General features: G+C 41.2%; 1 protein-coding gene across 1 annotated transcript in view; it reads right to left on the bottom strand.

The window, feature by feature from the left end:
• LOC308102440 (pyruvate carboxylase, mitochondrial-like) overlaps positions 1–22,093 on the bottom strand; it is a 445,486-nt gene that overhangs the window by 9,211 nt on the left and 414,182 nt on the right. Inside the window, exons 22-24 of the mRNA XM_080452156.1 lie at positions 18,041–18,220; positions 4,758–4,932; positions 2,489–2,562 (exon numbers count right to left, since the gene is read on the bottom strand). Coding sequence (XP_080308282.1) covers positions 2,489–2,562; positions 4,758–4,932; positions 18,041–18,220 — 429 coding nt within the window. The remainder of the gene's footprint in view (positions 1–2,488; positions 2,563–4,757; positions 4,933–18,040; positions 18,221–22,093) is intronic.

The following is a 22,093-nucleotide window of genomic DNA, read 5'->3' as shown; positions in this document are numbered from 1 at the left end:
TTTAAAGTTCTGTACAAGTCTGAGTGATCTCTATGAAAGCCTACAGTACAAATGTTCCACTTAGCTGGAGCTGCTTTAGAGCTTGTTGAGACTGTGAGACTGTATATACAGATTACTGTATGTATAGAATATGTACATATATATTTAAAATAAAGTAAAGATGTTTGAAATCACAACCATGTCACAGAAATTACAAAGAAATGTCAGGTCTGTCGATCATTCTAAAATCTAGGGCAGCTGGAATGAAAGGTTTTCAGTTTTATAAAAGAAAAAGAGATGACATTATGTTACTTAATAGAAAACATAATTCCAATTGCAATACTTTTCTCTCTCTCTCTCTCTACTGCTCTCTTTGAAGTCTTGCAGAACAATGGCTTTCAAAAAGTGCTTCCCCTGCAGAACAGGACGCTCTTCAGGTTTTGATAACTTTACACCAAACAACAGTTTTTTAATCCTCATTCCATTAAAGCGGCGTCATGGCTGCAAGGTTCTGAAGAACACGACAAACACAACAGCCAGTTGCTTCGTGACAAATCAAAATTGTCCAATCGATCGAAGACCACTGAACCGTACCAATTCCTCTAAACTCTGTTGTAGTATTTCTGTACACACCACCTCTCTGTATTTTCTTTGTTGCAGCAAGTTGTGCCTTCTCCCTGTCATTCAACTCCCTCGGAATTGTAAAATCAATTACCTCCCAGCTGTTCTGAACTCAACTCCAAAGACTAATTAAACACGACTGCCTTCGGGAAATTTTAAATGTCATTTCCGTCACAGCATGTGTGTGTGTGTGTCACAGAGAGACTCAATAAATAACAAACCTCGAGGGCAGAGTGATTAGACAAGCACAACTACAGAGTAACCTTAAAGGCTGATGTATCTTCATCGTATGCCAGGGTCGTGAGCCAAAAATAAAGCTCATCTACAAGCTCACAATGCGTCGCATTGTGAGCTTGTATTGTACATAGGCTATTTTCGGTGAGCAACACCATTGTACGACTGCAGGCATAAGAAATAAATAATGTAGCGGCAGTAAGGTGGTGGTCCAAGACGAATTGGCGAAGGAACAGTATTGACGATGACGATGAAAAACGTTTATTCAGGTAGATTACTGGAAGAAAGATACGCAAGATTTAAAGTCTAGAAAAGAGGCCTCTAGAAATACTAATGTGAAATCTAATGAGCGGCCAAAAACACAAAACAAAAAATGTGCCGCTTCAAAGCGCATCGGAAAACAGGAAATCCCTTCAGGATTTAATTATAGAGATGAAGCAGTGAAATGATAAATGAAAGCCAGTGGAATCATGATGAGATGGTTAGAGGCCTTTTTAACAATACACACTTTTCCTTGAGAACGTGCGTGTACAAAGTATTGTCAGAGAAATACTGTATCTCTTGTATTTCTTAGATACCTGTATAATTTTTCTAACAGGCCCTAAAACACAGAAAGTCAGTATAAAGAGAATTAGAGTACAGGTCAGCAGTGTTATCTCCCTTCCTCCAGAGATAGGAGGGAGAGAACGGAGCGCTGGTGACTTTGAATGGCTTTTACGCTGAAACTTTTCCTTCTCTCCCAGGCATCGCACAGAGGTCGTTTTAACACGATGATTTAACAATGCTGATTTACTGCACCGTTGAAGGGGTGGAGGCTAATGAGCTTAAAGACGACTTGGTATAGAATTATGCTCTGACTTTCCATCACGCTTTGAAACTGTTGGTCTGTCCCCGAACACATTCGCGTCTCTTCTCATCACTAAAACTCACATTAATATATATAGTCAGGACTAGGATAGCTTGATTCCCCGCTGACAGTAGAAAGTTAAAAAAAGAAATAAAATGAAAACTTAGGTTCCAAATTAACTGTGAATTCTGTTTTTAAAGATATCCTCCAAAGACAATGGAGACCTAGATCAGAGAAAGTGGGTTTGGTGGGGAAATAAAAGCTATTCAAGGTATATTAAAAAAAATTATAGACAGACACTACTGTCTGGTACTTATGGTAATAGTCTGACCGTTTTTCGACATGTCCATCTTCATTGTACACTTAGAAAATGTTTTGAATTATAACAAAGCCTTTTCCGCTATCAACGTCGAGGATTGGTCTGTAGTTGTGGTTGGTTCACACCCATTAGGTCTCTAAAGCGTAAAATCACGTGCGTAAAATCAAGCGTGTTCATTTACTGTAACTCTGAGAGTGAACAAATCTAACCAAATGGACCCATAAGGGCCCATAATGCCTAGCAGCAGTAGTTACCATTTGATTCATTTTAGTGTTATTTTCTCCATGATTTAGTTAGTGTTGTGAACACACAACAGTTTCAGTTAGTTATGGTTCTTTTGTAAAGCCTTGTTTACATTTTCTTTTCAGTTAACTAAAATGTTTTTCCAATTCTAGTTTAAGGTATTTGGTTAGTTTTAGTCAACTATAATAACCCTGTTCTGCTGTACAGTGCACCATGTAAATGCTTCAGGTGTGCACAAAGCTTACCTCAAACTCCTCAGCAATCTTGGGTCCGTCCAGGAACAGTCTGGTGTTGAGGCAGTCCACTGGACCAAAGTTAGCTGGAGAGAGAGAGGGGGTGTGTGTGAGAGAGACAGACAGACAGAGAATGAGAGTTTAGGCATTAAGCAGACACTCCAAAGTAGAAGATCAGAGTAAATGCCATGAACCTTGGTAAACAAACAAGGGTAAATGGTCACGTAAGTAGAGTGCAGAGAAAAACAATTTAGTGCTTCAAAGACACTAGGTAACAGGTAAACACCTGGCATCTGCTAAATATTCTTTATGTGGCTCAGGCCTTCAAGCACAATTCAACTTTGGTAGTGGTTTAGGTTGTGTAGTTTAGGATGTTTGCCATATTGATGATATATCTTCAACGGTTGCTCTGTAGATTAGAAATTGATCCAAAATATTCTCCCTATCGACTTACTTTGCACGGGGACACAAGTCTCAAAGTCACACTTTTTAGCACGCAAACAAACAAAAGCCAAGTAGATTCTACCAATGTACTGTATACAATTACAAAACTTGTTTTGCGTCACTGCAGAGAATATATTGGATTATCAGTTTTGAATATGCAGAGCAGCTATTGAAGATATTATTATTAATATTTGGAGTTACGTCATGGTAAGGTACTACAGGTACTACTTAACGGGCGGTATTGAGTTCACAGGTTCACAATATTGTGAAACAAATGTGTGTGTGAAGCAAGCTTCTTCCATCTGGCGGAGTCAGGTTAGGTACTACTAACTACACAACCAAAACCTCGACCGAAGTTTAATCGTGCTTTAAAGACGCAATAGACCTGTGGATCTTTCATGTCAAGGACCCCAAATGTAATATGTATTTGGACGCGGACCCCCATCTGAAAATATTCAGTGCCAGGGGCCCCCCACACAAGATTTCTGTGGTCAATGTTTCTCACATTATTTTCAATTAGTTGTATAGGGTTAAAGTGGTTAAACTGATTTGGATGCTATATTAAATAATTCTGTTGGGGACCCCCTGGAACACAATTCTTTAAATTATCATTTCATATTCATACAGTATAGTAATATTTCGGTGTGGAAGAATTACTTTTATTTCACACCCTTTTAAAGCTCTGTGGATGTATCATATATATTTTTTAATCATATTGCATAAAAATGTCAATATGAACTTAAGTCCAGTAACATTTGAATAATCTTTATCCGGCTCAGCTGGAGCCCACCTGGGCTATCTGAATACCACTTTCAACTGCTTTGACGTTGACCAGTATCCAATATATATCATGTACTTAAAGGAGGAGTTCACCCAAAAAAATGACATATTTTCTATCAATTACACACCCCATGAAGCCTTGATTTCATGGATTTATTTTTGTTAGACAATAATTTGATGACCGTGTGTATTTCCGGTAGGAGACACAAATAATCTACTTTGTGTCTCCTACCGGATACATTAGCCGGTAGGAGAAAAAAATGTATACCCGGTCTGTGTCTCATAGGAGGGCTGTGGACATGGACACTTCAGAAACTCGCCTACCAGTGACATCATCGGTAGGCATTTTCAAAACATTTTAATTCGATTTTTATTAACGTGAGAACACATTATAGCATGCTGTAACTTTCCAGGAATAGAAAGCCTGCAGTTTCTATTGGCTTGGATTCACCATCGATGATGTCACTAGTAGGCGGGTCCACAGCCCTCCGCTGAGAGACAGAGTGAGTAGACAGAAATGGAGCCATATTATAATGAGCATTAGTGAGGACCAATTATGTAAAGATAGGTTGAAAATGGGTGAAGACGTCCTTTAACTGTGATGTGCATTCATTCCCCTCATCTTTATCCATTCAACAAAGAGAAACAGTGATAAGAAGACTACTTCATGTGATCGGAAGCATGATGTGATGAAGATGTTCATTACTTCAATACTTCAGATGATATTTGAGGATTTATATTAATATCAGATTTTTTTCCATGTCAATGTACTAGTGTGCATATCACAAGCTTGTGAGAACTGAGAATGAGCATAAATGTATCCAACACAAAGTCCCTCAGATCAAAGAATGAATACTTGACTTACTACTGGCTAAATTAGCCACTTTCATCCTGCCTTCTCTATTTTTTTCAGAATGTCATTAAAGGCAGCGTAACAGCATGCTGTTAACAGCTTAACAGCATGTGGTCGTGGCTGTGCATTTCAACGACCACCAACAGTAACACAGATACAATATTTGCATTGTTTCTCCTTGAATGCGGGGATCTGCACACTCACAGGTGAATTCCTTGTACTCCTGGAACACCTTGGGGTACATGGCCGCTGACATCACATCCTCGGGGGTGATGTCATCACCGTGCGCCGCACGAAGACCCTCTTCCAGGGCCTTGAAGTCCAAGTCGGGGAGAGAGGCGCCGGGACGTCCCTCGATGCGGGGGAGGTTCTTCAGGACCTGCAGGAGTGGGACGGAGGGAGAACGTGACACATTAATAAAATATTACATTCACTACATTTTGGTCCTTCGAGCCGGCTTTCCAAACGTTGTCCCACTTGCCACGGTCCCCAAGTGACGGTGACGCTCACATCAAATTATTGGCTAAGGAATACGACAAAAAGAAAAAAATCTCCTTGAATTCAAGGTTTCATGGGGTATGTAATTGATAGAAAATAAGATTTTTTGGGGGAGAACTGCTCCTTTAAGCCCTAAACTTTGTGATACGACGACTAGTGAATATAAGATTGTAGATCTGATATTTTCGAAAATGTATGGAAAACTTTTTGATTGATTTGATTTGAAAAGCAAAACCACATGGTTACAGCAGTTCGAGGATTACACAAGAAAGTCCTGAGACTTATTTCCATTGAGGTCCTCTCACATTTAACAGTCAATAAGTTAACAATACATTACAATACAAAACACATGACAATAATATTTACTGTACATACACACAAACAAGTGCTCCCTTATCTTTCCCTAGACTAATGACCCTCTATAGGGGAATCTTTTCTAATAGACATGCTTTTGTCTCTGCTGCTTAAAATACCTCAAATTGGTTGTCAGTTTGACACTGGTTTCAAGGTTGTTCCACTGTGTGGCTCCTATGTAAGTAAATGATCCCTTGCCCACTCTACTTTTAAAAGCAGGATGGCTCACATCTGCTACACTGGCTCTGGTGAAAAAATTGTGTGCTTTGTTTACCTGAGTAAAACAAGTCTTTAAAAATATGGGGACCTCGCCACATGATCTTATGAACCATGGTCAATCTGGTCATGGTTACTCTGGATTCTACTGGGAGCCAGTTGAGCTCTCTAAACCGGTTCCTACCTATATTTGGGTCACAACCCTAGAATGACCCTGATCAGTCTATTCTGAGAGGGGAGGAGTGGGGGAGGGAGCCGCATGAAGGAAAGAAGTGAAAGAATAATATATATATAGTGCATAAAAGGTTAATTAACAGGAGTTTATTTATGTGAAGATACCGTAGCACCTCTGCTACATGCTGACTGACGCCTCCACGGTGAATTCTTGTCATGCTGGCCTCGTCTCTCTGCTTCTCTGATTATTAATTCATCACTCTCCCTCTCTCCGTACGGTAAAGAAACATCACAGACATTGATGTGTGCATCAACGTGATGCATGCTTGAGCTAGTGAGTGCACGTACGTTCACATACAGCCGTGTGTGTGTGTGTGTGTGTGTGTGTGTGTGTGTGTGTGTGTGTGTGTGTGTGTGTGTGTGTGTGTGTCTAATCTCGTAAACCACTGGACCGATCAGCGTCAAATTTCTTATGGAAGGCACGCTGCCAGTATAGGCCAAGGAAGTAAATCCTTGAATATTTTTTCACATATTGCGAATATATATATCGTCTCTGTCGGATGAAGAAACCTCATATGTCTAAAAAAGTTAAAACATGGAGATAAGAGGTTTCTGCCCCGACAGCGACAATATTTTTTTGTGTGTGAATATTTTTCACACTTTGTGAATTCATAATCTCAGATCCACCGTTGTTCCATATTTTGGGAATGGTCATGATGATCGACAGGAGGCCACGCCGTTATTAGGGCTGGGATCCTATAGGATTTTAACGATCCTTATCGATTCCCTCTTAACGATCCGGTTCCTTAATGGTTCCCTCTGACGATTCCTATGTATTCCGATATATACGTCACTGGTTCTTAAAGTGAGGGTACAGGGACCCTCTGGGTTACTTGAGGGCGTTCCAAATGGACCCTTAAAGGTCTGTAACTCTGAGAGCGTACAAATGGAAACAAATTGACCCTCACCGGTCCATTTCGTTCCATTTGTACACTCTCAAGAGTTATGGTGGTCCTTGAAATTAAAAAGTTTGAGAACCACTGGCATTTTAATTGCATAGCAGACGTGAAGTCCACATAGCAGCTCTGACAGTGTGATGATGAACTGATGAAACCGGTTCAGGAAACCGGTTCATCCTAATATGATGGAACCGATTCCGGTTCCTCAATGTTGGGATCCGGTTCCGGATCCCAACCCTAGCCTCGTACTCCTTTAGACTGACACATATTCACATAGACACACACCACGTCCCACATTTGTATTACTATACTTTTGAGGACAAGTATATTTCTTTCCATTTTTAACACATCCACTGCCAAGGGCTAATCTCATAATGTACTCACCAGTGCCAAGGTGTTTTTGTTGTTTTTTTGTTTTTTTCATGTCGCCATAGATCTTGTTAAAATCCTTAAGATTGAGCGCTACACGGTCTGTTTACATCCGCGCGATCTCCCTGTATCTCCCAGTGAAAACCACGTGTCAAACGGGGCATCCATGTTTGAGTTAGAGCGGATTACGTTAAACAGTGAAATGCGAGGAGAAAAAACTACAGGAAGAGAATAGAGCGTCGCAGTTCCCGCCCACTTCCGGGTTTTTTTGGTGCCGGAAGAGAAAACTCAATGCATTTTTCCATTGACATTTCCAAAAATATTCATATCTATTAATTTAAGCCTCGAATCAAGCCATCATGAGAGGACATGAATCATGACCATAGAACGTTTTTTTCTGTGATTTTTTTTAATTTTATATTTAATTATATGATATACTATATTTAATAAATACCCTTTGTTTTGCCGTTTAAAAAAAAAAAAAATCACAGAAAAAAACGTTCTATGGTCATGATTCATGTCCTCTCATGATGGCTTGATTCGAGGCTTAAATTAATAGATATGAATATTTTTGGAAATGTCAATGGAAAAATGCATTGAGTTTTTTCTTCCGGCACCAAAAAAAACCGGAAGTGGGCGGGAACTGCGACGCTCTATTGAGTTTCAGTTTCGTCTGTAGAATGGGAGCGGGCGTGAGCGTCAAAACCGGATCCCAAATAATTCTATTTCCTGTCATCAAACCGGAAACGGAAGTGGATCAAAAAAAATCCGAAAGTGCACCCGGACCGCGCATGCGCGAAAAGACCGCAGCCCGTAGGGCTACGGTCTCGGCGCTTAACAGTTGGATTTAACGGCCCGTAGGACTACGGTCTTGGCAGTTAATGTGTTAACGGTAAGGCTAAAAACAGAAAATAGCAGATCTACAAGATCGCAATGTAAGACCTAGAGTAGATTGGCTATAATGACACCCAAGTATAAATCAGGCAAAACTCAACCTAAACTCACCTTAAACCTAACCTCTAAATGCCTAATCCCAACCATCTCTAAAAATCTGTTTTTATTTTTGTAAAGATTTATTTATTGAGAGTGTACAAAGTACATCCATTCATTTTCCTTTTTACACACCAAAACAAGAAAAAGTCAAAAAAGTCAAAGAAAAAATACGATCGAAAAATGAAAGCAAAAAGACAAAAAACAACCTTCCCCTCAGCCCAGAATGGCACAAAAAACAACATTGACAACAGCAACTTATTCTAACCTCAACCAAGAGGAGTTATTGAAGGCAGAGTTTCGAGAAAAAAATCTAAAAATCGGTTTTAACCACAAAAACAGCCTTTTAGTCAGGGGATATTAGCAGAAAGATTTCCAATCTTGGAATAAATTCCTTACCAAAACAAATCTTCACCAATGTGTTTGTAAAGGTGTCTAGTAACACATCTCACAAAGACTGAAATTCAGTTTCCCTAGGAGATTTTTTGACAGCTGCTGAAAGTTGGGGTACCCACCATTTCCCTGCATTTCCATGCAGGGCAAAAAAAAAAATCAAATTTTAATTCTGTTTTAAGTAGCATGTGAGGGGTCAAACTAGGGTGTTTTTATGATTCTGAATCCATTGCAAGCATTTGTTTTGCACTAAAACCACTCCTTGGGCTAAAAACGGCCATAGCCATCCTTGTCCAGGTATACTTTTTGTGTAAAAAGCCCATTGAGGTTGGGCTGTTTTTAGCCCAAGGAGTGGTTTTGGTGCAAAACCAATGCTTGCAATGGATTCAGAATCATACAAACACCCTAGTTTGACCCCTCACATGCTACTTAAAACAGAATTAAAATTTGATTTTGTTTTGCCCTGCATGGAAATGCAGGGAAATGGTGGGTACCCCAACTTTCAGCAGCTGTCAAAAATTCTCCTAGGGAAACTGAATTTCAGTCTTTGTGAGATGTGTTACTAGACACCTTTACAAACACATTGGTGAAGATTTTTTTTGGTAAGGAATTTATTCCAAGATTGGAAATCTTTCTGCTAATATCCCCTGACTATTTCTCTTCAGGAACAGGAAAATTGACATTTGGCCCTCACCAGTGTAGTAATACAAGTACACACACACACACACACACACACACACACACACACACACACACACACACACAGGATGGGTTTGGATGGGGGAGGGTGGCTGTCATAGCGGGTGGTTTAAAGAGTTCCAATGACTGTTGTGACGTTTTAGCCGTAATCTTTCTTGGCGCTTTGTGCCATTTTTCTGAGACGACCTCTCATGAGGACACATAGACAGGATGCTCCGCTAATCCCGTCTGGCGAGGGCCGACGATGACAGCTGCCAACGATGTTTAAAACAAGGACGTCTCACCGTGCCAAAAGACTTTCGTCTGAACTAAATCAGTGGTTCTCAAACTTACAACTAACAACTCTTACAACAAACAGCAAAGCCCAGTCTACGAGCTCACATCGCGTCACAATACAACACTACTACTGTCATTTATTTTTTTCCTTTTATTTAATTACAATGTAAAAATGTTTTAGACACTATGTGGTTAACATAGAATTAGAATTAAATTGTTAAATAGTGATATTAACTTATCTTATTAATTTAAAAACGGGAAAGCATATGTGTCATCAAAAGATTTTGTGTTGACTATTCACAAATAGCACATGAACAAGCTTGCGCTGTGAGCTTGTAAATCTGCTATTTTTGAACAGTTTTGAAAGATCTCGAAAGTGGGAGAACTACTGATTTAGAAGGCATTTGTAGAATCCTTAACGGTTCCCTTTAACGATTCCTATGTATTCCGATGTATACCTCCCTGCTTCTTAAAGTGAGGTACAGGGACCCACTGGGTTACTTGAGGGGGTTCCAAATAGACGCCTTAAAGGGGAAGACCACCCATTTTCAATATTTAACTATGTCATTAATATAGCATAAAGGAGTTGTGTGGAAATAAGAAAAAAGTTCCCCCCTTTCTGTGTTGCGTTGAACTGGAGGATTGATTTTGGGTTTAACATTGCAAATTACACCGTGATGACTCATCATGGTGTAATTTGCAATGTTAAACCCAAAATCAATTTGGGTTTAACATTTAAAATTTTTAACATTTAAAATTTTTCTTATTTCCACACAACTCCTTTATGCTATATTAATGACATAGTTAAATATTGAAAATGGGTGGTCTTCCCCTTTAAGGGTCTGTAACTCTGAGAGTGTACAAAAGGATTAAGCATATCTGACAGTCTACATTTCCCAAAGGGAAATGCATGTATTTAATTCGGTGGGACCAGCAGCAGGGATAAAACGTACTGTATGCCCACCGGCGATACGAATGAAAGACCAGAGGGGATATCAGAAGCAGAGGCGTTACATGGCTTTCCCCCCGGCAAATTGGGGCAAAAACATGGGCAAATCTGCACCGCTTTCACATAGTGAGTGTGTGTGTAGTGAGTGTGAGTGTGTGTGTGTATTTTCCCCCCGTTAAAATACTTTTAAATGCCACAGCTTTAGTTTATACATCTGTTAGAATATGCTAATTGGCACTGTTGAATGATGTATGATGCACCATCTTACCACTTCTTACGTGTTTGTGTGTGCATCGCATAGCGAAACATAGCAGCTTGAAATATGTGTGACATTAGCCCATATGTCTATGCAGCATTTTATAGCCGTGTGCATCCAATATCATTATTTATCGTATATTTATTATTATTTATGGCGTTCCGCAGGGTCTTAAATGATATACTCAACATGCCATAATTTTCCAGTGAGTGTTTGCACTGTAACAATGTCAATGTGTGCCTTCGCTTCCCCAAAGTGTTTCTAAAAAATGTGCTCACACACACCCATGTGCGTTGGCTTGCAGGAATCTCCCAACACAGGGCCCAGTGCAATGTTATTAGTCACACAGCTTTACAAGAGTTTAAAGATAGCAGCCTCGTCTGTGTGTGTGTGTGTGTGTGTGTGTGTGTGTGTGTGTGTGTGTGTGTGTGTGTGTGTGTGTGTGTGTGTGTGTGTGTGTGTGTGTGTGTGTTGCACTTCAAAGATACTCAGCCCATTGGAGTCCATGCTCATTAACATTTTGTCTCCTCTGAGGATTTATACCACCCAAACCACTTGACTGTGTGTCTATGAACGTGTGTGGCTATGAACGTGTGTGTGTGTGTGTGTGTGTGAGTGTGTGAGTGTGTGAGTGTGTGAGTGTGTGGGGGTGTGTGTGTGTGAGTGTGTGAGTGTGCGCGTGGGCATCTTCACTACCAAAGGGATAAAAGACAAACATTCCCTCCAAGGTTATTTGCTCTCTCTGTCTTTCTCTTAGAGCCATGTCTTCTTCACCTCCTCTCCTCTGCTCTCGTCTCTCTCTCCGTCTGCCCGTGAGTCAAAGCGAACGGAGCGTGATTGAACAGAAACCCCCACACAGACGCCTTCCAATTACTCACCACCAGTCTCCGGAATAGAAGTTAACTGATTCTCAGTCACATGCTGAGAAACGACGTGTTGCATGAGTTAATGTGCGCGAGCATGTGCGATGACTTTCAACTAAAGCACTCAGAGGGAGTGTGTCTCACTAAAGGGGCCGATAGACTTCGCTGCATGCGGTGTTGTGCGACCAAAACAAACAGCCGATCTACAAGCTCACGGTGCATCGCGTCGCGACGAGTTGTGAACTTCTAGATTGTCTGTTTTCGGTGTGCGACACCAGCTAAATCCGGCTTAAGAGAGAGATAATGTGGGAGATGAACGACGCGCGTGTGCGAATGCAATGACATTACGGCACCACTAATTACCAGCAACCCTTCATGAAAGAATCATGGACTTTTCTCTATGCAGCGCCACGGATATGTGGGAAAATGACCTTGAGTTATCGTACGCACGTAATTAATGATACATGATTGCATGCCAAGCATGTGTGTGTGGGTTGCTGGTCCATGTGTGCGGGATCGCTGACTGCAAGTGCATGCTGCAATGAGTTATTAGTTGCAAACTAATTGGCAATTGGCATGGACGCTTCATTAATAAAATGGAATTTAACATCAGGCCTCGTGTGCAGCCAGCAGCCACACATGCACGCCCACACACACACACACACACACACACACACACACACACACACACACACACACACACACACACACACACACACACACACACACACACACACACACACACACACACACACACACACACACACACACACACACAACAAGACCACACCACATGCAAGACTACAAGTGCAGCAGCAATGTTGCAGAAAGACACGAAAATGCATATGGTGACATGTAGTAGACTAGACAAGTCCTAACAAGGTGCCCAAATATTATTGGTCACACAGAATTTGTCCCACTTTTAGACATAGAAGAGGCGTTATTATTATCAATGTTCCTTTATTAGGAAATAGCTCCTAACTCCACCAGGAATCAGGCGAAAGCGTGAATATTTCAACGCTTGATCAGTCTCTGAATAAAGTAATCGATTCATTCATTTATTTCCCCACCACTCAACATAATGTCTCCTAATACAAAAAAAGCTGTATTTATGGATATTGCTGGTTGCCCTGGAGTTGTCAGTTTCATAGATGGCAGCATTTTAAAAGCACTGGCCCCATAGATGATAGGAAATTGTGTGAGTGGATAGCAATCAAATCAAAGTGGTTATGGATGCAGACTAAATTGAAAATGGCCCACACGGCACACATACACTCAAATGTTTTGAAGAATCGTGAGTGGGTTAGGTGTTGATTATCCTACATTTCATTTAAATCCAATAAATATAATGAATTATCAATTTTGGCAATTTTTTTTTTTTAGACTAATAGCTAGGTCTCCTTAGTACACAAAGAAGTTGTGCTTATCTTTTGGATATATGGAGGGACAGCGCGGGACCGGTGGAAGGCCGTACAAAAACTATTCTAGACAGCTCGCCCCCTTAGGCCCCACGTACACCACACAGACTGACAAGAATGAATCACCATTTTCCATTGTCATGAAACCGTGACTTCATTCGTTCTCAAAAGAGAACGGCTACTCCTGACTGAACGTGGTTGTTGTTGAAAGCTTCATAACTGCCTCTTAATTCCTACTCTGAGGTAGGAGAATTTGTGACCCGGTATGGCAAAAACCCCGACTATCCTACGCAAAGTACGCATGCTCAGTTTACAGCGGAGCAGAAAACCCTTTTTTAGTGAAACTCTGAGCACAATTCCTAGAAGTGATACTGAAATGCTCAATAAATACAAGCCCTGACTTAACCTATCTTTTTTCTTAACCTCTCTATTCCCACCTCATCATTGTTGTTTATCTGCTTACAGAAACACAACCTTTATACAGTATCATGTACATACATATGAAGCGTTGCTACTGTTGTTTGGATATAGTATGGGGAGCACATGCAGAAATAACATGGCTGTGTGATAATAAGTTAGCGTGTCGGCCATATGTTGCACGCTAAAGTCAGACATTCCACCCTGGAGAATCTGATTTCAAGGAGAAACCCCCATTCCTCAACAGTGTTGAACAACAAATACTGTAGGTTAATTCCAGTGTTGGGAAGCAACAAGCTAAAAGTAAAGTGTCACTGTAATATTATTACTTTTTCCAGTGACGAGTAATAATACTATTAAATTACTATTAATGTTGAGTAATAATATTACACATTATTAAAAACGTTGACAAACATAGTTTCATCCACAATCTAAATTGGCTTTGGGCTTTGGGAAAGGAATATAAAAGAACATTGCCCTGCCTGTGTGGTGTGAGTCCATAGAACCCTAGCTTGGTGTTGAAGTAGTAGGCTACTGTACTTAGAGACAGTTGCTAAACACGGATTGGCAGATTACTTTGTCAGATTCTGTTTTGGATTGATCCACTGTTAAAAGACCAAATCAGGAGCCAATCAAAAAGGATTAAATCCAACTTTAAATTAAAAAGCAATTGTTCTTCTGCCTATACCCAAACTAGTGAAAATATCAGATCTACAAGCTCACAACGTGTCGCTTTGCGCCGCGTTGTGAGCTTGTTGACATGAAAAAGTTTGAGCACCAACATACGTTTTTTCAGAAAACTGTTAGGATTTATACGTTTTCTTTTTAATCGGCCTCAGGTCTTAATGGGTTAAAGAGCCTGTCAACGGAACCTAGCGAGTTCAACTTTTGGGCTTGACGACGTGCATGATGTCCTAAATTCTAGAACCAGACTTCACATCCACAAACTGCACTGTATGTCTCAGAAATGCTGAGGAAGGTTTCTGGCTGTTTCCCTCTGCTGCTATGCCTTACTAAAAGTGTTACATACTTATTTGCAAGTGCTGACAAGTTCATTTGCTATTTTTGTGCCTTTTTGCACCTTAATACTTTTTTTTTTGCCGATACTTTTATTTTCCCCCCCCAATTTAGATGCTAAAGCAATTCCCCATTCCCTGTTTATTCTAGTCCCTTGTCATTGCTACTCCTGCAGTTGGTCCTAAGGGGAGACGAAGACAACCATATATCTCCTTCGATACATGTGATGTCAAAGCCGTTTCTTTTCACCCGACTGTGAGGAGTTTCATCGGAAGGATATAATGCATGCTATTCTCCCTAGTTCCACACCACACTGAACAGGTACCATGCATAACCAAGCTGTAGAGTGGAGTGACGGAGATCATCCTCCCTGCCTGGCTATCCCTCCTACGAACATGAGCAATGGAGTTTGTTGGAACGCCTGGCAACGCCGGATTATCCGTAGAGGTTCCAAACCCCTAGTCTCCGTGGTGGTGGGAAGGAACTTGACCCCTGCCCACCCGAGTGCCATGCTCTGAAGACTTTTAAGTTGACACCAAAGTTTTCCCTTGTTTCTTGTTAAAAACCAGACTTACCAGGTGGGGAAAAGAAGAAAAAAACATATCCTAGACTGTGTACTGAGTGAGAGCAGGGCGGAGAGCAACTGTGGTGTAAGAGAAAAATGAATGAGAGAAGTTATGTAGGCATAAAAACAGGCACTTTCTCATGTGAAGGCAAGCGTTCGAGCTCATGTGTGCTCATGCCAGATGCATAGGGGTGTGTGTGGGTACACATGTCTGCAGTGGTGTAAAGTAACTAAGTACATTTACTCAAGTACTGTACTTAAGTACAATTTTGAGGTACTTTTACTTTACTGGAGTATTTCCAATTGTCTATACTTTTACTTCTACTCCACTACATCTCAGAGGCAAATATCGTGACGTGTTGTGAGCTTGTAGATCTGCTATTTTCAAACATTTTAGTACTTTTACTTTTGGTACTTTAAGTACATTTTGATACCAATAATTTTGTACTTTTAGTCAAGTACATTTTTACAAGTACATTTTTACTTGTAGCAGAGTACTACACTGCAGTATTGATACTTTTGAGTACATTTCAGTACTTTTTCCACCAATGCATGTCTGTGCGTGGCTCTGCGGTTTAGTGGCGCAGAGAGGGTGCTTGATTCTAGAGGCGTGAACACACACACACACACACACACACACACACACACACACACACACACACACACACACACACACACACACACACACACACACACACACACACACACACACACACACACACACACACACACACACACACACACACACACAATGTGCAGGCGCATCTTTCTCCTACAGTACCTCTCTCAGGCGTGACTAGCATAAACAATGAACTTGACTGAAGTAAAGAGAGAGAGATGAGAGGAAAGACTCATCTCACCGCTCTCACTTTCCATCTGCACTTATCCGGTCACGACTGCATATTCCCAGTGGAACTAAGCATACTGTGTGTCCTGTACTGTTTGTGCTCTAGCATGTTCACATGCATCTTATACCACGTGCATTCCACAAGAGATACAGGTGTGCGTGAGGATCCAGTGTGGAATTGTGGTGTATAGATGTGTGCTCTAGTGTACATTACATTTTGCACCACAGACGCCGTCGGGCAGAAAGCCCTTATCTCCATATTCTAACCTTTTCAGTTTTTCCGTAAATTAATTCCCTTCCTGATTATACTACCACACAAATGTATTAGAAGTAGCAGATCCACGCGAAGCGACGCGTTTTGAGGTCGTAGATCTGCTACTTTTGCTATTTTTGATTTGTCCAAGTTTCGGACATAATGAGGTTTCCACCTGACAGAGACGATATGTTTTAATGTTATGTTTATGTTGCTACTGCTGCTATAATACGAGGTATCTGTTGCTATTGCTGCTAGTATGCATGGTACAGTATCTGCACAAATGCCTTATTTGCACATTTATAGTATATACTGTTGTATTCTTTTTTTCTATTGTGTTGTGATGTTGCTACTGCTGAATTCTTCACGAGGCTTCTTCTTATATTACCTTATTTTTTTATTATAATTGTTCTGCTTATGTTGCATAGTGTTTTGCAGACATCATACACTTTGTTATACATTTCGTTGCTTGTACCTGCATGGGTAGTAACAAACATTCTTGATTCTTACATCTCTTCGTAAGTGCTTTTCCTAGTGTGTGTGTGCGTGTGTGTGTGTGTGTGTGTGTGTGTGTGTGTGTGTGTGTGTGTGTGTGTGTGTGTGTGTGTGTGTGTGTGTGTGTGTGTGTGTGTTGGGGGGTGTTAATTTACACAAAAAAAATCACAAAAAGTTAGAATATGGAGATAGGAGGTTTCTGCCCCGACGGCGACGTTATGTATATGTATGCTGTGGAACCATCAAATAACTTCCCCTATAGAAGGACCAGTTGAGCATCTAAGCTCTCGGTCACTGCCACTAGTCAGTGAAGCAAACCATTCCTGAGAGATTTTATTGGCTTACAAGTGCTTCTAAATGAAGCCAAATGACTATTAAATGCCAATACAGAGCACTCCAGAATGATTCCACAACTGTTATCACCTCCTTATGAGAAGTAAGAACTATTGATTATAACGCTCGGTTCTGTGACGCACGTGTACTCTACAATCATTATGAACCATATCGATGTTATTTAAAAAGGCTATGCTCTCACAGGGAAGCGTGGGGAGAATTTACCTTATATCGATTTGTTAACACAGTGTATCTGACTGTAACTGACAGAGATTCCATGCAGTATTGTGATGAGTCGTTTGGTACTCATCACATTGTGTGCGTGCGTGCGTGCGTGCGTGCGTGCGTGCGTGCGTGCGTGCGTGCGTGCGTGCGTGCGTGCGTGCGTGCGTGCGTGCGTGCGTGCGTGCGTGCGTGCGTGCGTGCGTGCGTGCGTGCGTGCGTGCGTGCGTGCGAAGACCCTGCCGATTTCTCTATCTTAATCACCACTGTTTCCTTGAACTACCGCGAGGTAACGCAATGCATGCAAATGCACTCTGGTGATCAGGTGCAGGACAAACAGAGAATCAGCATAAAAATAAAGTATGCACACACTGTTGTAATCTCCCAGTGTTTATTGCAGATCAATGCTTAGATCCCTAAAGGATATTCAGCGGGAACAGTGATATTATTATATTTTTTAGAAACTCTGTGGCCGTACATTTTCACCATGCAGGCTCAGCATTGTATTTTTTAAATGCACTGAACGTGTCAAGCTAACACCTAGGGGAGGTGACATTAATGCCATGCTAACTAACCACTCAACACTGGCATCACGATGTTGGGCACGTCATTATAGACGGAAAGAAAGAAGTATGTATACGTATGTATGTTATACATTTATATGTTTATATAAATACGAACATGCATACGCCTATTAGTGTAGTTTACACACCTCTCGTGAGACACTACATTGGTATCACTATGTTAAAATACGAGATAGAGGAATACTTTTTTACAAGCAACTTCACAGAAAAAGGAGCCCAAAGTCGCTTATAATAAGCGCACATGGCAACCCTGATCTCCATAGTGATGGTGTCAGAGCAGTATTCAGCCAGTAGAAAAACCTAAGAGTGTGTACTGCGTGCACATCCTCCAGTACCGTACCTTGGTCCTTAGTGGTTCGGGGAAGCCACCGTGTGGGATTCCAATGTGTCCCTGCAGGAACTCAACCACAGACAGAGGCAGCGACAGCTCGTCAGCCCTCTCCTCAACCTCGGCCCTGCTCAGGTTGTTCTGAACCATGAACTGGGCCAAATCACCCACGATCTTAGAGGATGGAGTGACCTGTAGACAGAGAGAGAGAGAGAGAGAAAAAGGGAAGGGGTGGAAAACAGGTTAGTGTTAATCCTCCCAAACCTTCAATGTGATCATTATCAGTGATTGGGTCATTTCTTTGATTGATTGGCATGCATAGCACCACGAGTCACTACCCCCTATAAAGCTGGACGCATACTCCACTTTTAGGTGATCACCCTCTCACCGCGCGGTGGTTGGAAAACTACAACATGACGTCACTGAGCCGCGGTGATACTGTAAGTCACCGCTCACCTCAGCACGTCTCTCTGTTTTTATCTGGCAGCATCACACACTACAGGATAGTCTTATAAGATTATTTGATCAGATAATCTTAAACATGCACACACTACACGTTTAGAATCCAGGGGTAAGCACGCACATCCCAAAACAACTTATCGGGTGCTCGACAACAATACGTACATCAGGGAAAGAGGGGAAGTCTGCATACCGTTTGGGACCTGATGAAGACCATATGCGGTCGAAACGTTGCCTAACTATTTAATTAAAAAAAATCTACTGGGAGCTAAACGGTGTGCAGACTTCCCCTCTTTCACACTACACGTTTAGCCTTGTAGTGTACATCCAGCTTTAGTGTACTTGAAATCACGCCGTTTGCTTCACAAGAGTGAATGGACCCGGTTCTTCTCCTTCTGTTAATTCCTTGCAAATGCCTCTCTTTCTGACAAAAACAAAACAAAAGACAAGAAAACTCAAGAGGCAGCGCCTGCCTGACAGGCTTGTTTTGTTTTACTCGAGGCTCAAAAGTTACTTTTGGCTCAAAAGTTCTTGAAAGCCGCATCATGAACTAGTCCGTCTGTGAGACACTTCCATCTTTGATGGCTGATATTTCTTTTCAAAGGCGGCAGCTGTGCTGGTGTGTCTCAGCCAGCAGCTGCCATGCCCACACGCCACAGCCATTTCCACAGAACATGCACCAACGTTTTTCTGCTAATGAAGAGTCTTCCCCCAGAGAGATGAGAGCACGAGGTGGACACGAGGAGAAAAGGAGGAGGTATCGAGGCAGGCGTGGAGAGAGGGGGGAGGTGGAGGTACTGTGCAGTGTTGTGGTGGGGTGTGTGGGATGGGGTGCGAGAATAAATGAAGCATGGGGGAACGCAGGAGATCAATGGACAGTGGTGGAAAAAGTATTCACATTTTTAAGTAAAAGTATCAATGTAGAAATACTCCGGAATTCAAAAATTACTTGGGTAAAAGTACGAAAGAATTGGTATCATAATGTACTTAAAGTACCAAAAGTAGAAAGTACTCAATATGCAGAATGTCCCATTTCACAAGTTTTCAAATGTATAAAATGTATAAAAATCTTTTGGAAATAGCAGATCTACAAGCTCACAACGCGTCGCGTGGTGACGCATTGTGAGCTTGCAGATCAGCTATTTTCAAATGGCCGAAAAGTATATAGAGCTGAAGTGGTTAATATATATGTTTTGTAATAATGATCAAAAGTCGTTGGAGTAAAAAGTACAATATTTGCCTCTGAGATGTAGTGGAGTAGAAGTAAAAGTATTGAATTAACGGAGAGGGAGGTAAGATGGGGGTCGAGAGTGGACGGTGTGTGAAGCACTGAAGGAAGTGGGGATGAAGAAGTATTCATGTCGGCACTCCGTCTATTAGTTCAATTTGTGACCGTGAACCAAGAAAGATCTCCAAAACAATACAGGTGACCCCAGAAAGAAGAGGAGACAGCTTTACTTTAAAATCACATACTGTTCATATTCACTGAATGATTTATAATGGCATGTCATTATGGTAATAGAAATCCTCATTTGCATAATGGCGATAATGGCGGTGTCTTGTGGTCGGCTACTCCAAACGCGGAGAACACTCGATATAATAAAGCAAGCATTATTCCTCTGTCATACTTTCAGTTCGTTTCATTATTTCTTTGTTTCGCTCATGGTAATGCACAGCTCCGGAAAATAAATTAAAAGGGAGGGAAAAAAAGAAAAAGAAAAAAAGATCAAAACACAACTCGATAATGAATGGAGACTCGAATGCACATAGCATTTACAGAGCTTTGTTCACCACCTCCGTTTCCACTTTTGGGTAATTTGGGAAAGAGAGGGAGAGAGAGAGAATGAGAGAGAGAGAGAGAGAGAGAGAGAGGGGGAGAGAGAGACAGACAGACAGAGAGAGAGAGAGAGAGAGACAGAGAGAGAGAGAGAGAATGAGAGAGAGCATGCGCGCGATAGAGAGAAAGAGGATCACTGATGCATTAATGAAATCAAAGTGAGACAATTACCCTTAACCCATTAAGACCTGAGGTCAATTCTACAAATGCCTTCTAAACCAGTAGTACTCAAACTATTTCGTTATAAAAAATTATTCAACACTTGAATTGATTTTTCAAAAATGTTCAAAAATAGCAGATGTACAAGGCACAAAGTGACGCGCTGCGAGCTTGTACTTCTGATATTTTTTAATAGCCAACGCAAAAATCGAAAACGACACAGATACTTTCCCGGTGTTAATGGGTTAAATAAGCTGCTGCCAACACACGCAGCTTTGCTTTGAAAACATACTGATGGACAGAGGAAATATGAACACATGTGAAGTGTGGACATGCTCCAAGGCCTCAGTGTAATGATTAAAGGTCTCAAATAGGGGATAAAGTCTCAAATAGGGATATTTGCTGGGTCTACAGGTCATTACATATTTCATGGAAACAGCTCTGATCAATTAGGCAGGACAAGTACTAATTTAAAAACCCTATGTGTTCCCAGCAGGCTTTTAGAGACCATGCCATTTCTATTTTCCATGGTTTTACCTCACTGAACCGTATCTAACAATATGGAAGAGGTATCCCCCGAGGGAACCTCACTGGGAGCGTTCATGTGCAGAGTAAATCAAGCAGTGGTGGGAAGTAACTAAGTACATTTACTCAAGTACTGATTCCTTGTACAGTATTGCATGTCTTGGAAACCAGCCCTCAGGGTCTTTTGTGTTTCCCTTTTAGCATTATTGTATAACTGTACCTCTGTACTTTTTGCAAACTGTTTAATAAAGTATTCCATCAATCAATCAATCAAAAAGTTGATTACAATTTGACGCACTATTACTTTAATTGAGTATGTCCATTTTAAAATACTTAATACTTCCAATCTACTACAGTACATCTCAGCGGCAAATATTGTTCTCAATACAATATTTGGGGCATTCTGGGTGTTCGGACACACCCAGAATGCCAATCAGAGCCTCACTAAATAAATGAGGAAGTATACAGGGACGTTGACTCCCACACCCAACACCATGCGTCCCGTCAACCAGGAAGTAACTGGCTTGTTATGTTCATGGCGGTGCATTTGTTGTGCGTATACTCTTGGATCACCCACATTCTGGAGGATCAAACGTATATAGCCCACATGTACTAGGGCTGTTAAAGTGAACCAAATAACAAGATTTTTGGGCAGGATCTCCTCGTTTGTCAATAGGAATACACTGAGGAGTGTGGACACTAAGTGGAGCACTAATCCAGTGTGAGCTCCTTTAGGGATTTTTTTGTGGGGGAGAAAAATAACTGAAATGTACATTTATTGAATAAGACAAATTTTCAGAGGATTTAAACCACACCATTGGACATGTGTACAAGGACTTTAAGTATAAAAACTGAGAGTGACAACTGACTACGGAATACGCGGCACTCATAAAAGACAGGTAGTTTTACAGAAATTAAGCCACTTTGCACAAACAGAGAGAGAGAAGAGGCAAGGCGACAGCGAGGATGAGCGAGTGGTGAGCAAATGAAGATTAGCTTGACACTCCCACAAGAAGGAAAGAACATGTGTATTCACAGGATCACCTCTTTCTCACACACGCACACAAACACTCGCCATCTGATAA

Source organism: Gymnoscopelus braueri (assembly GCF_963280865.1).
Source record: "Gymnoscopelus braueri genome assembly, chromosome: 15".
Lineage (NCBI taxonomy): Eukaryota > Metazoa > Chordata > Actinopteri > Myctophiformes > Myctophidae > Gymnoscopelus > Gymnoscopelus braueri.
This window is presented reverse-complemented; position numbering and strand designations above follow the sequence as displayed.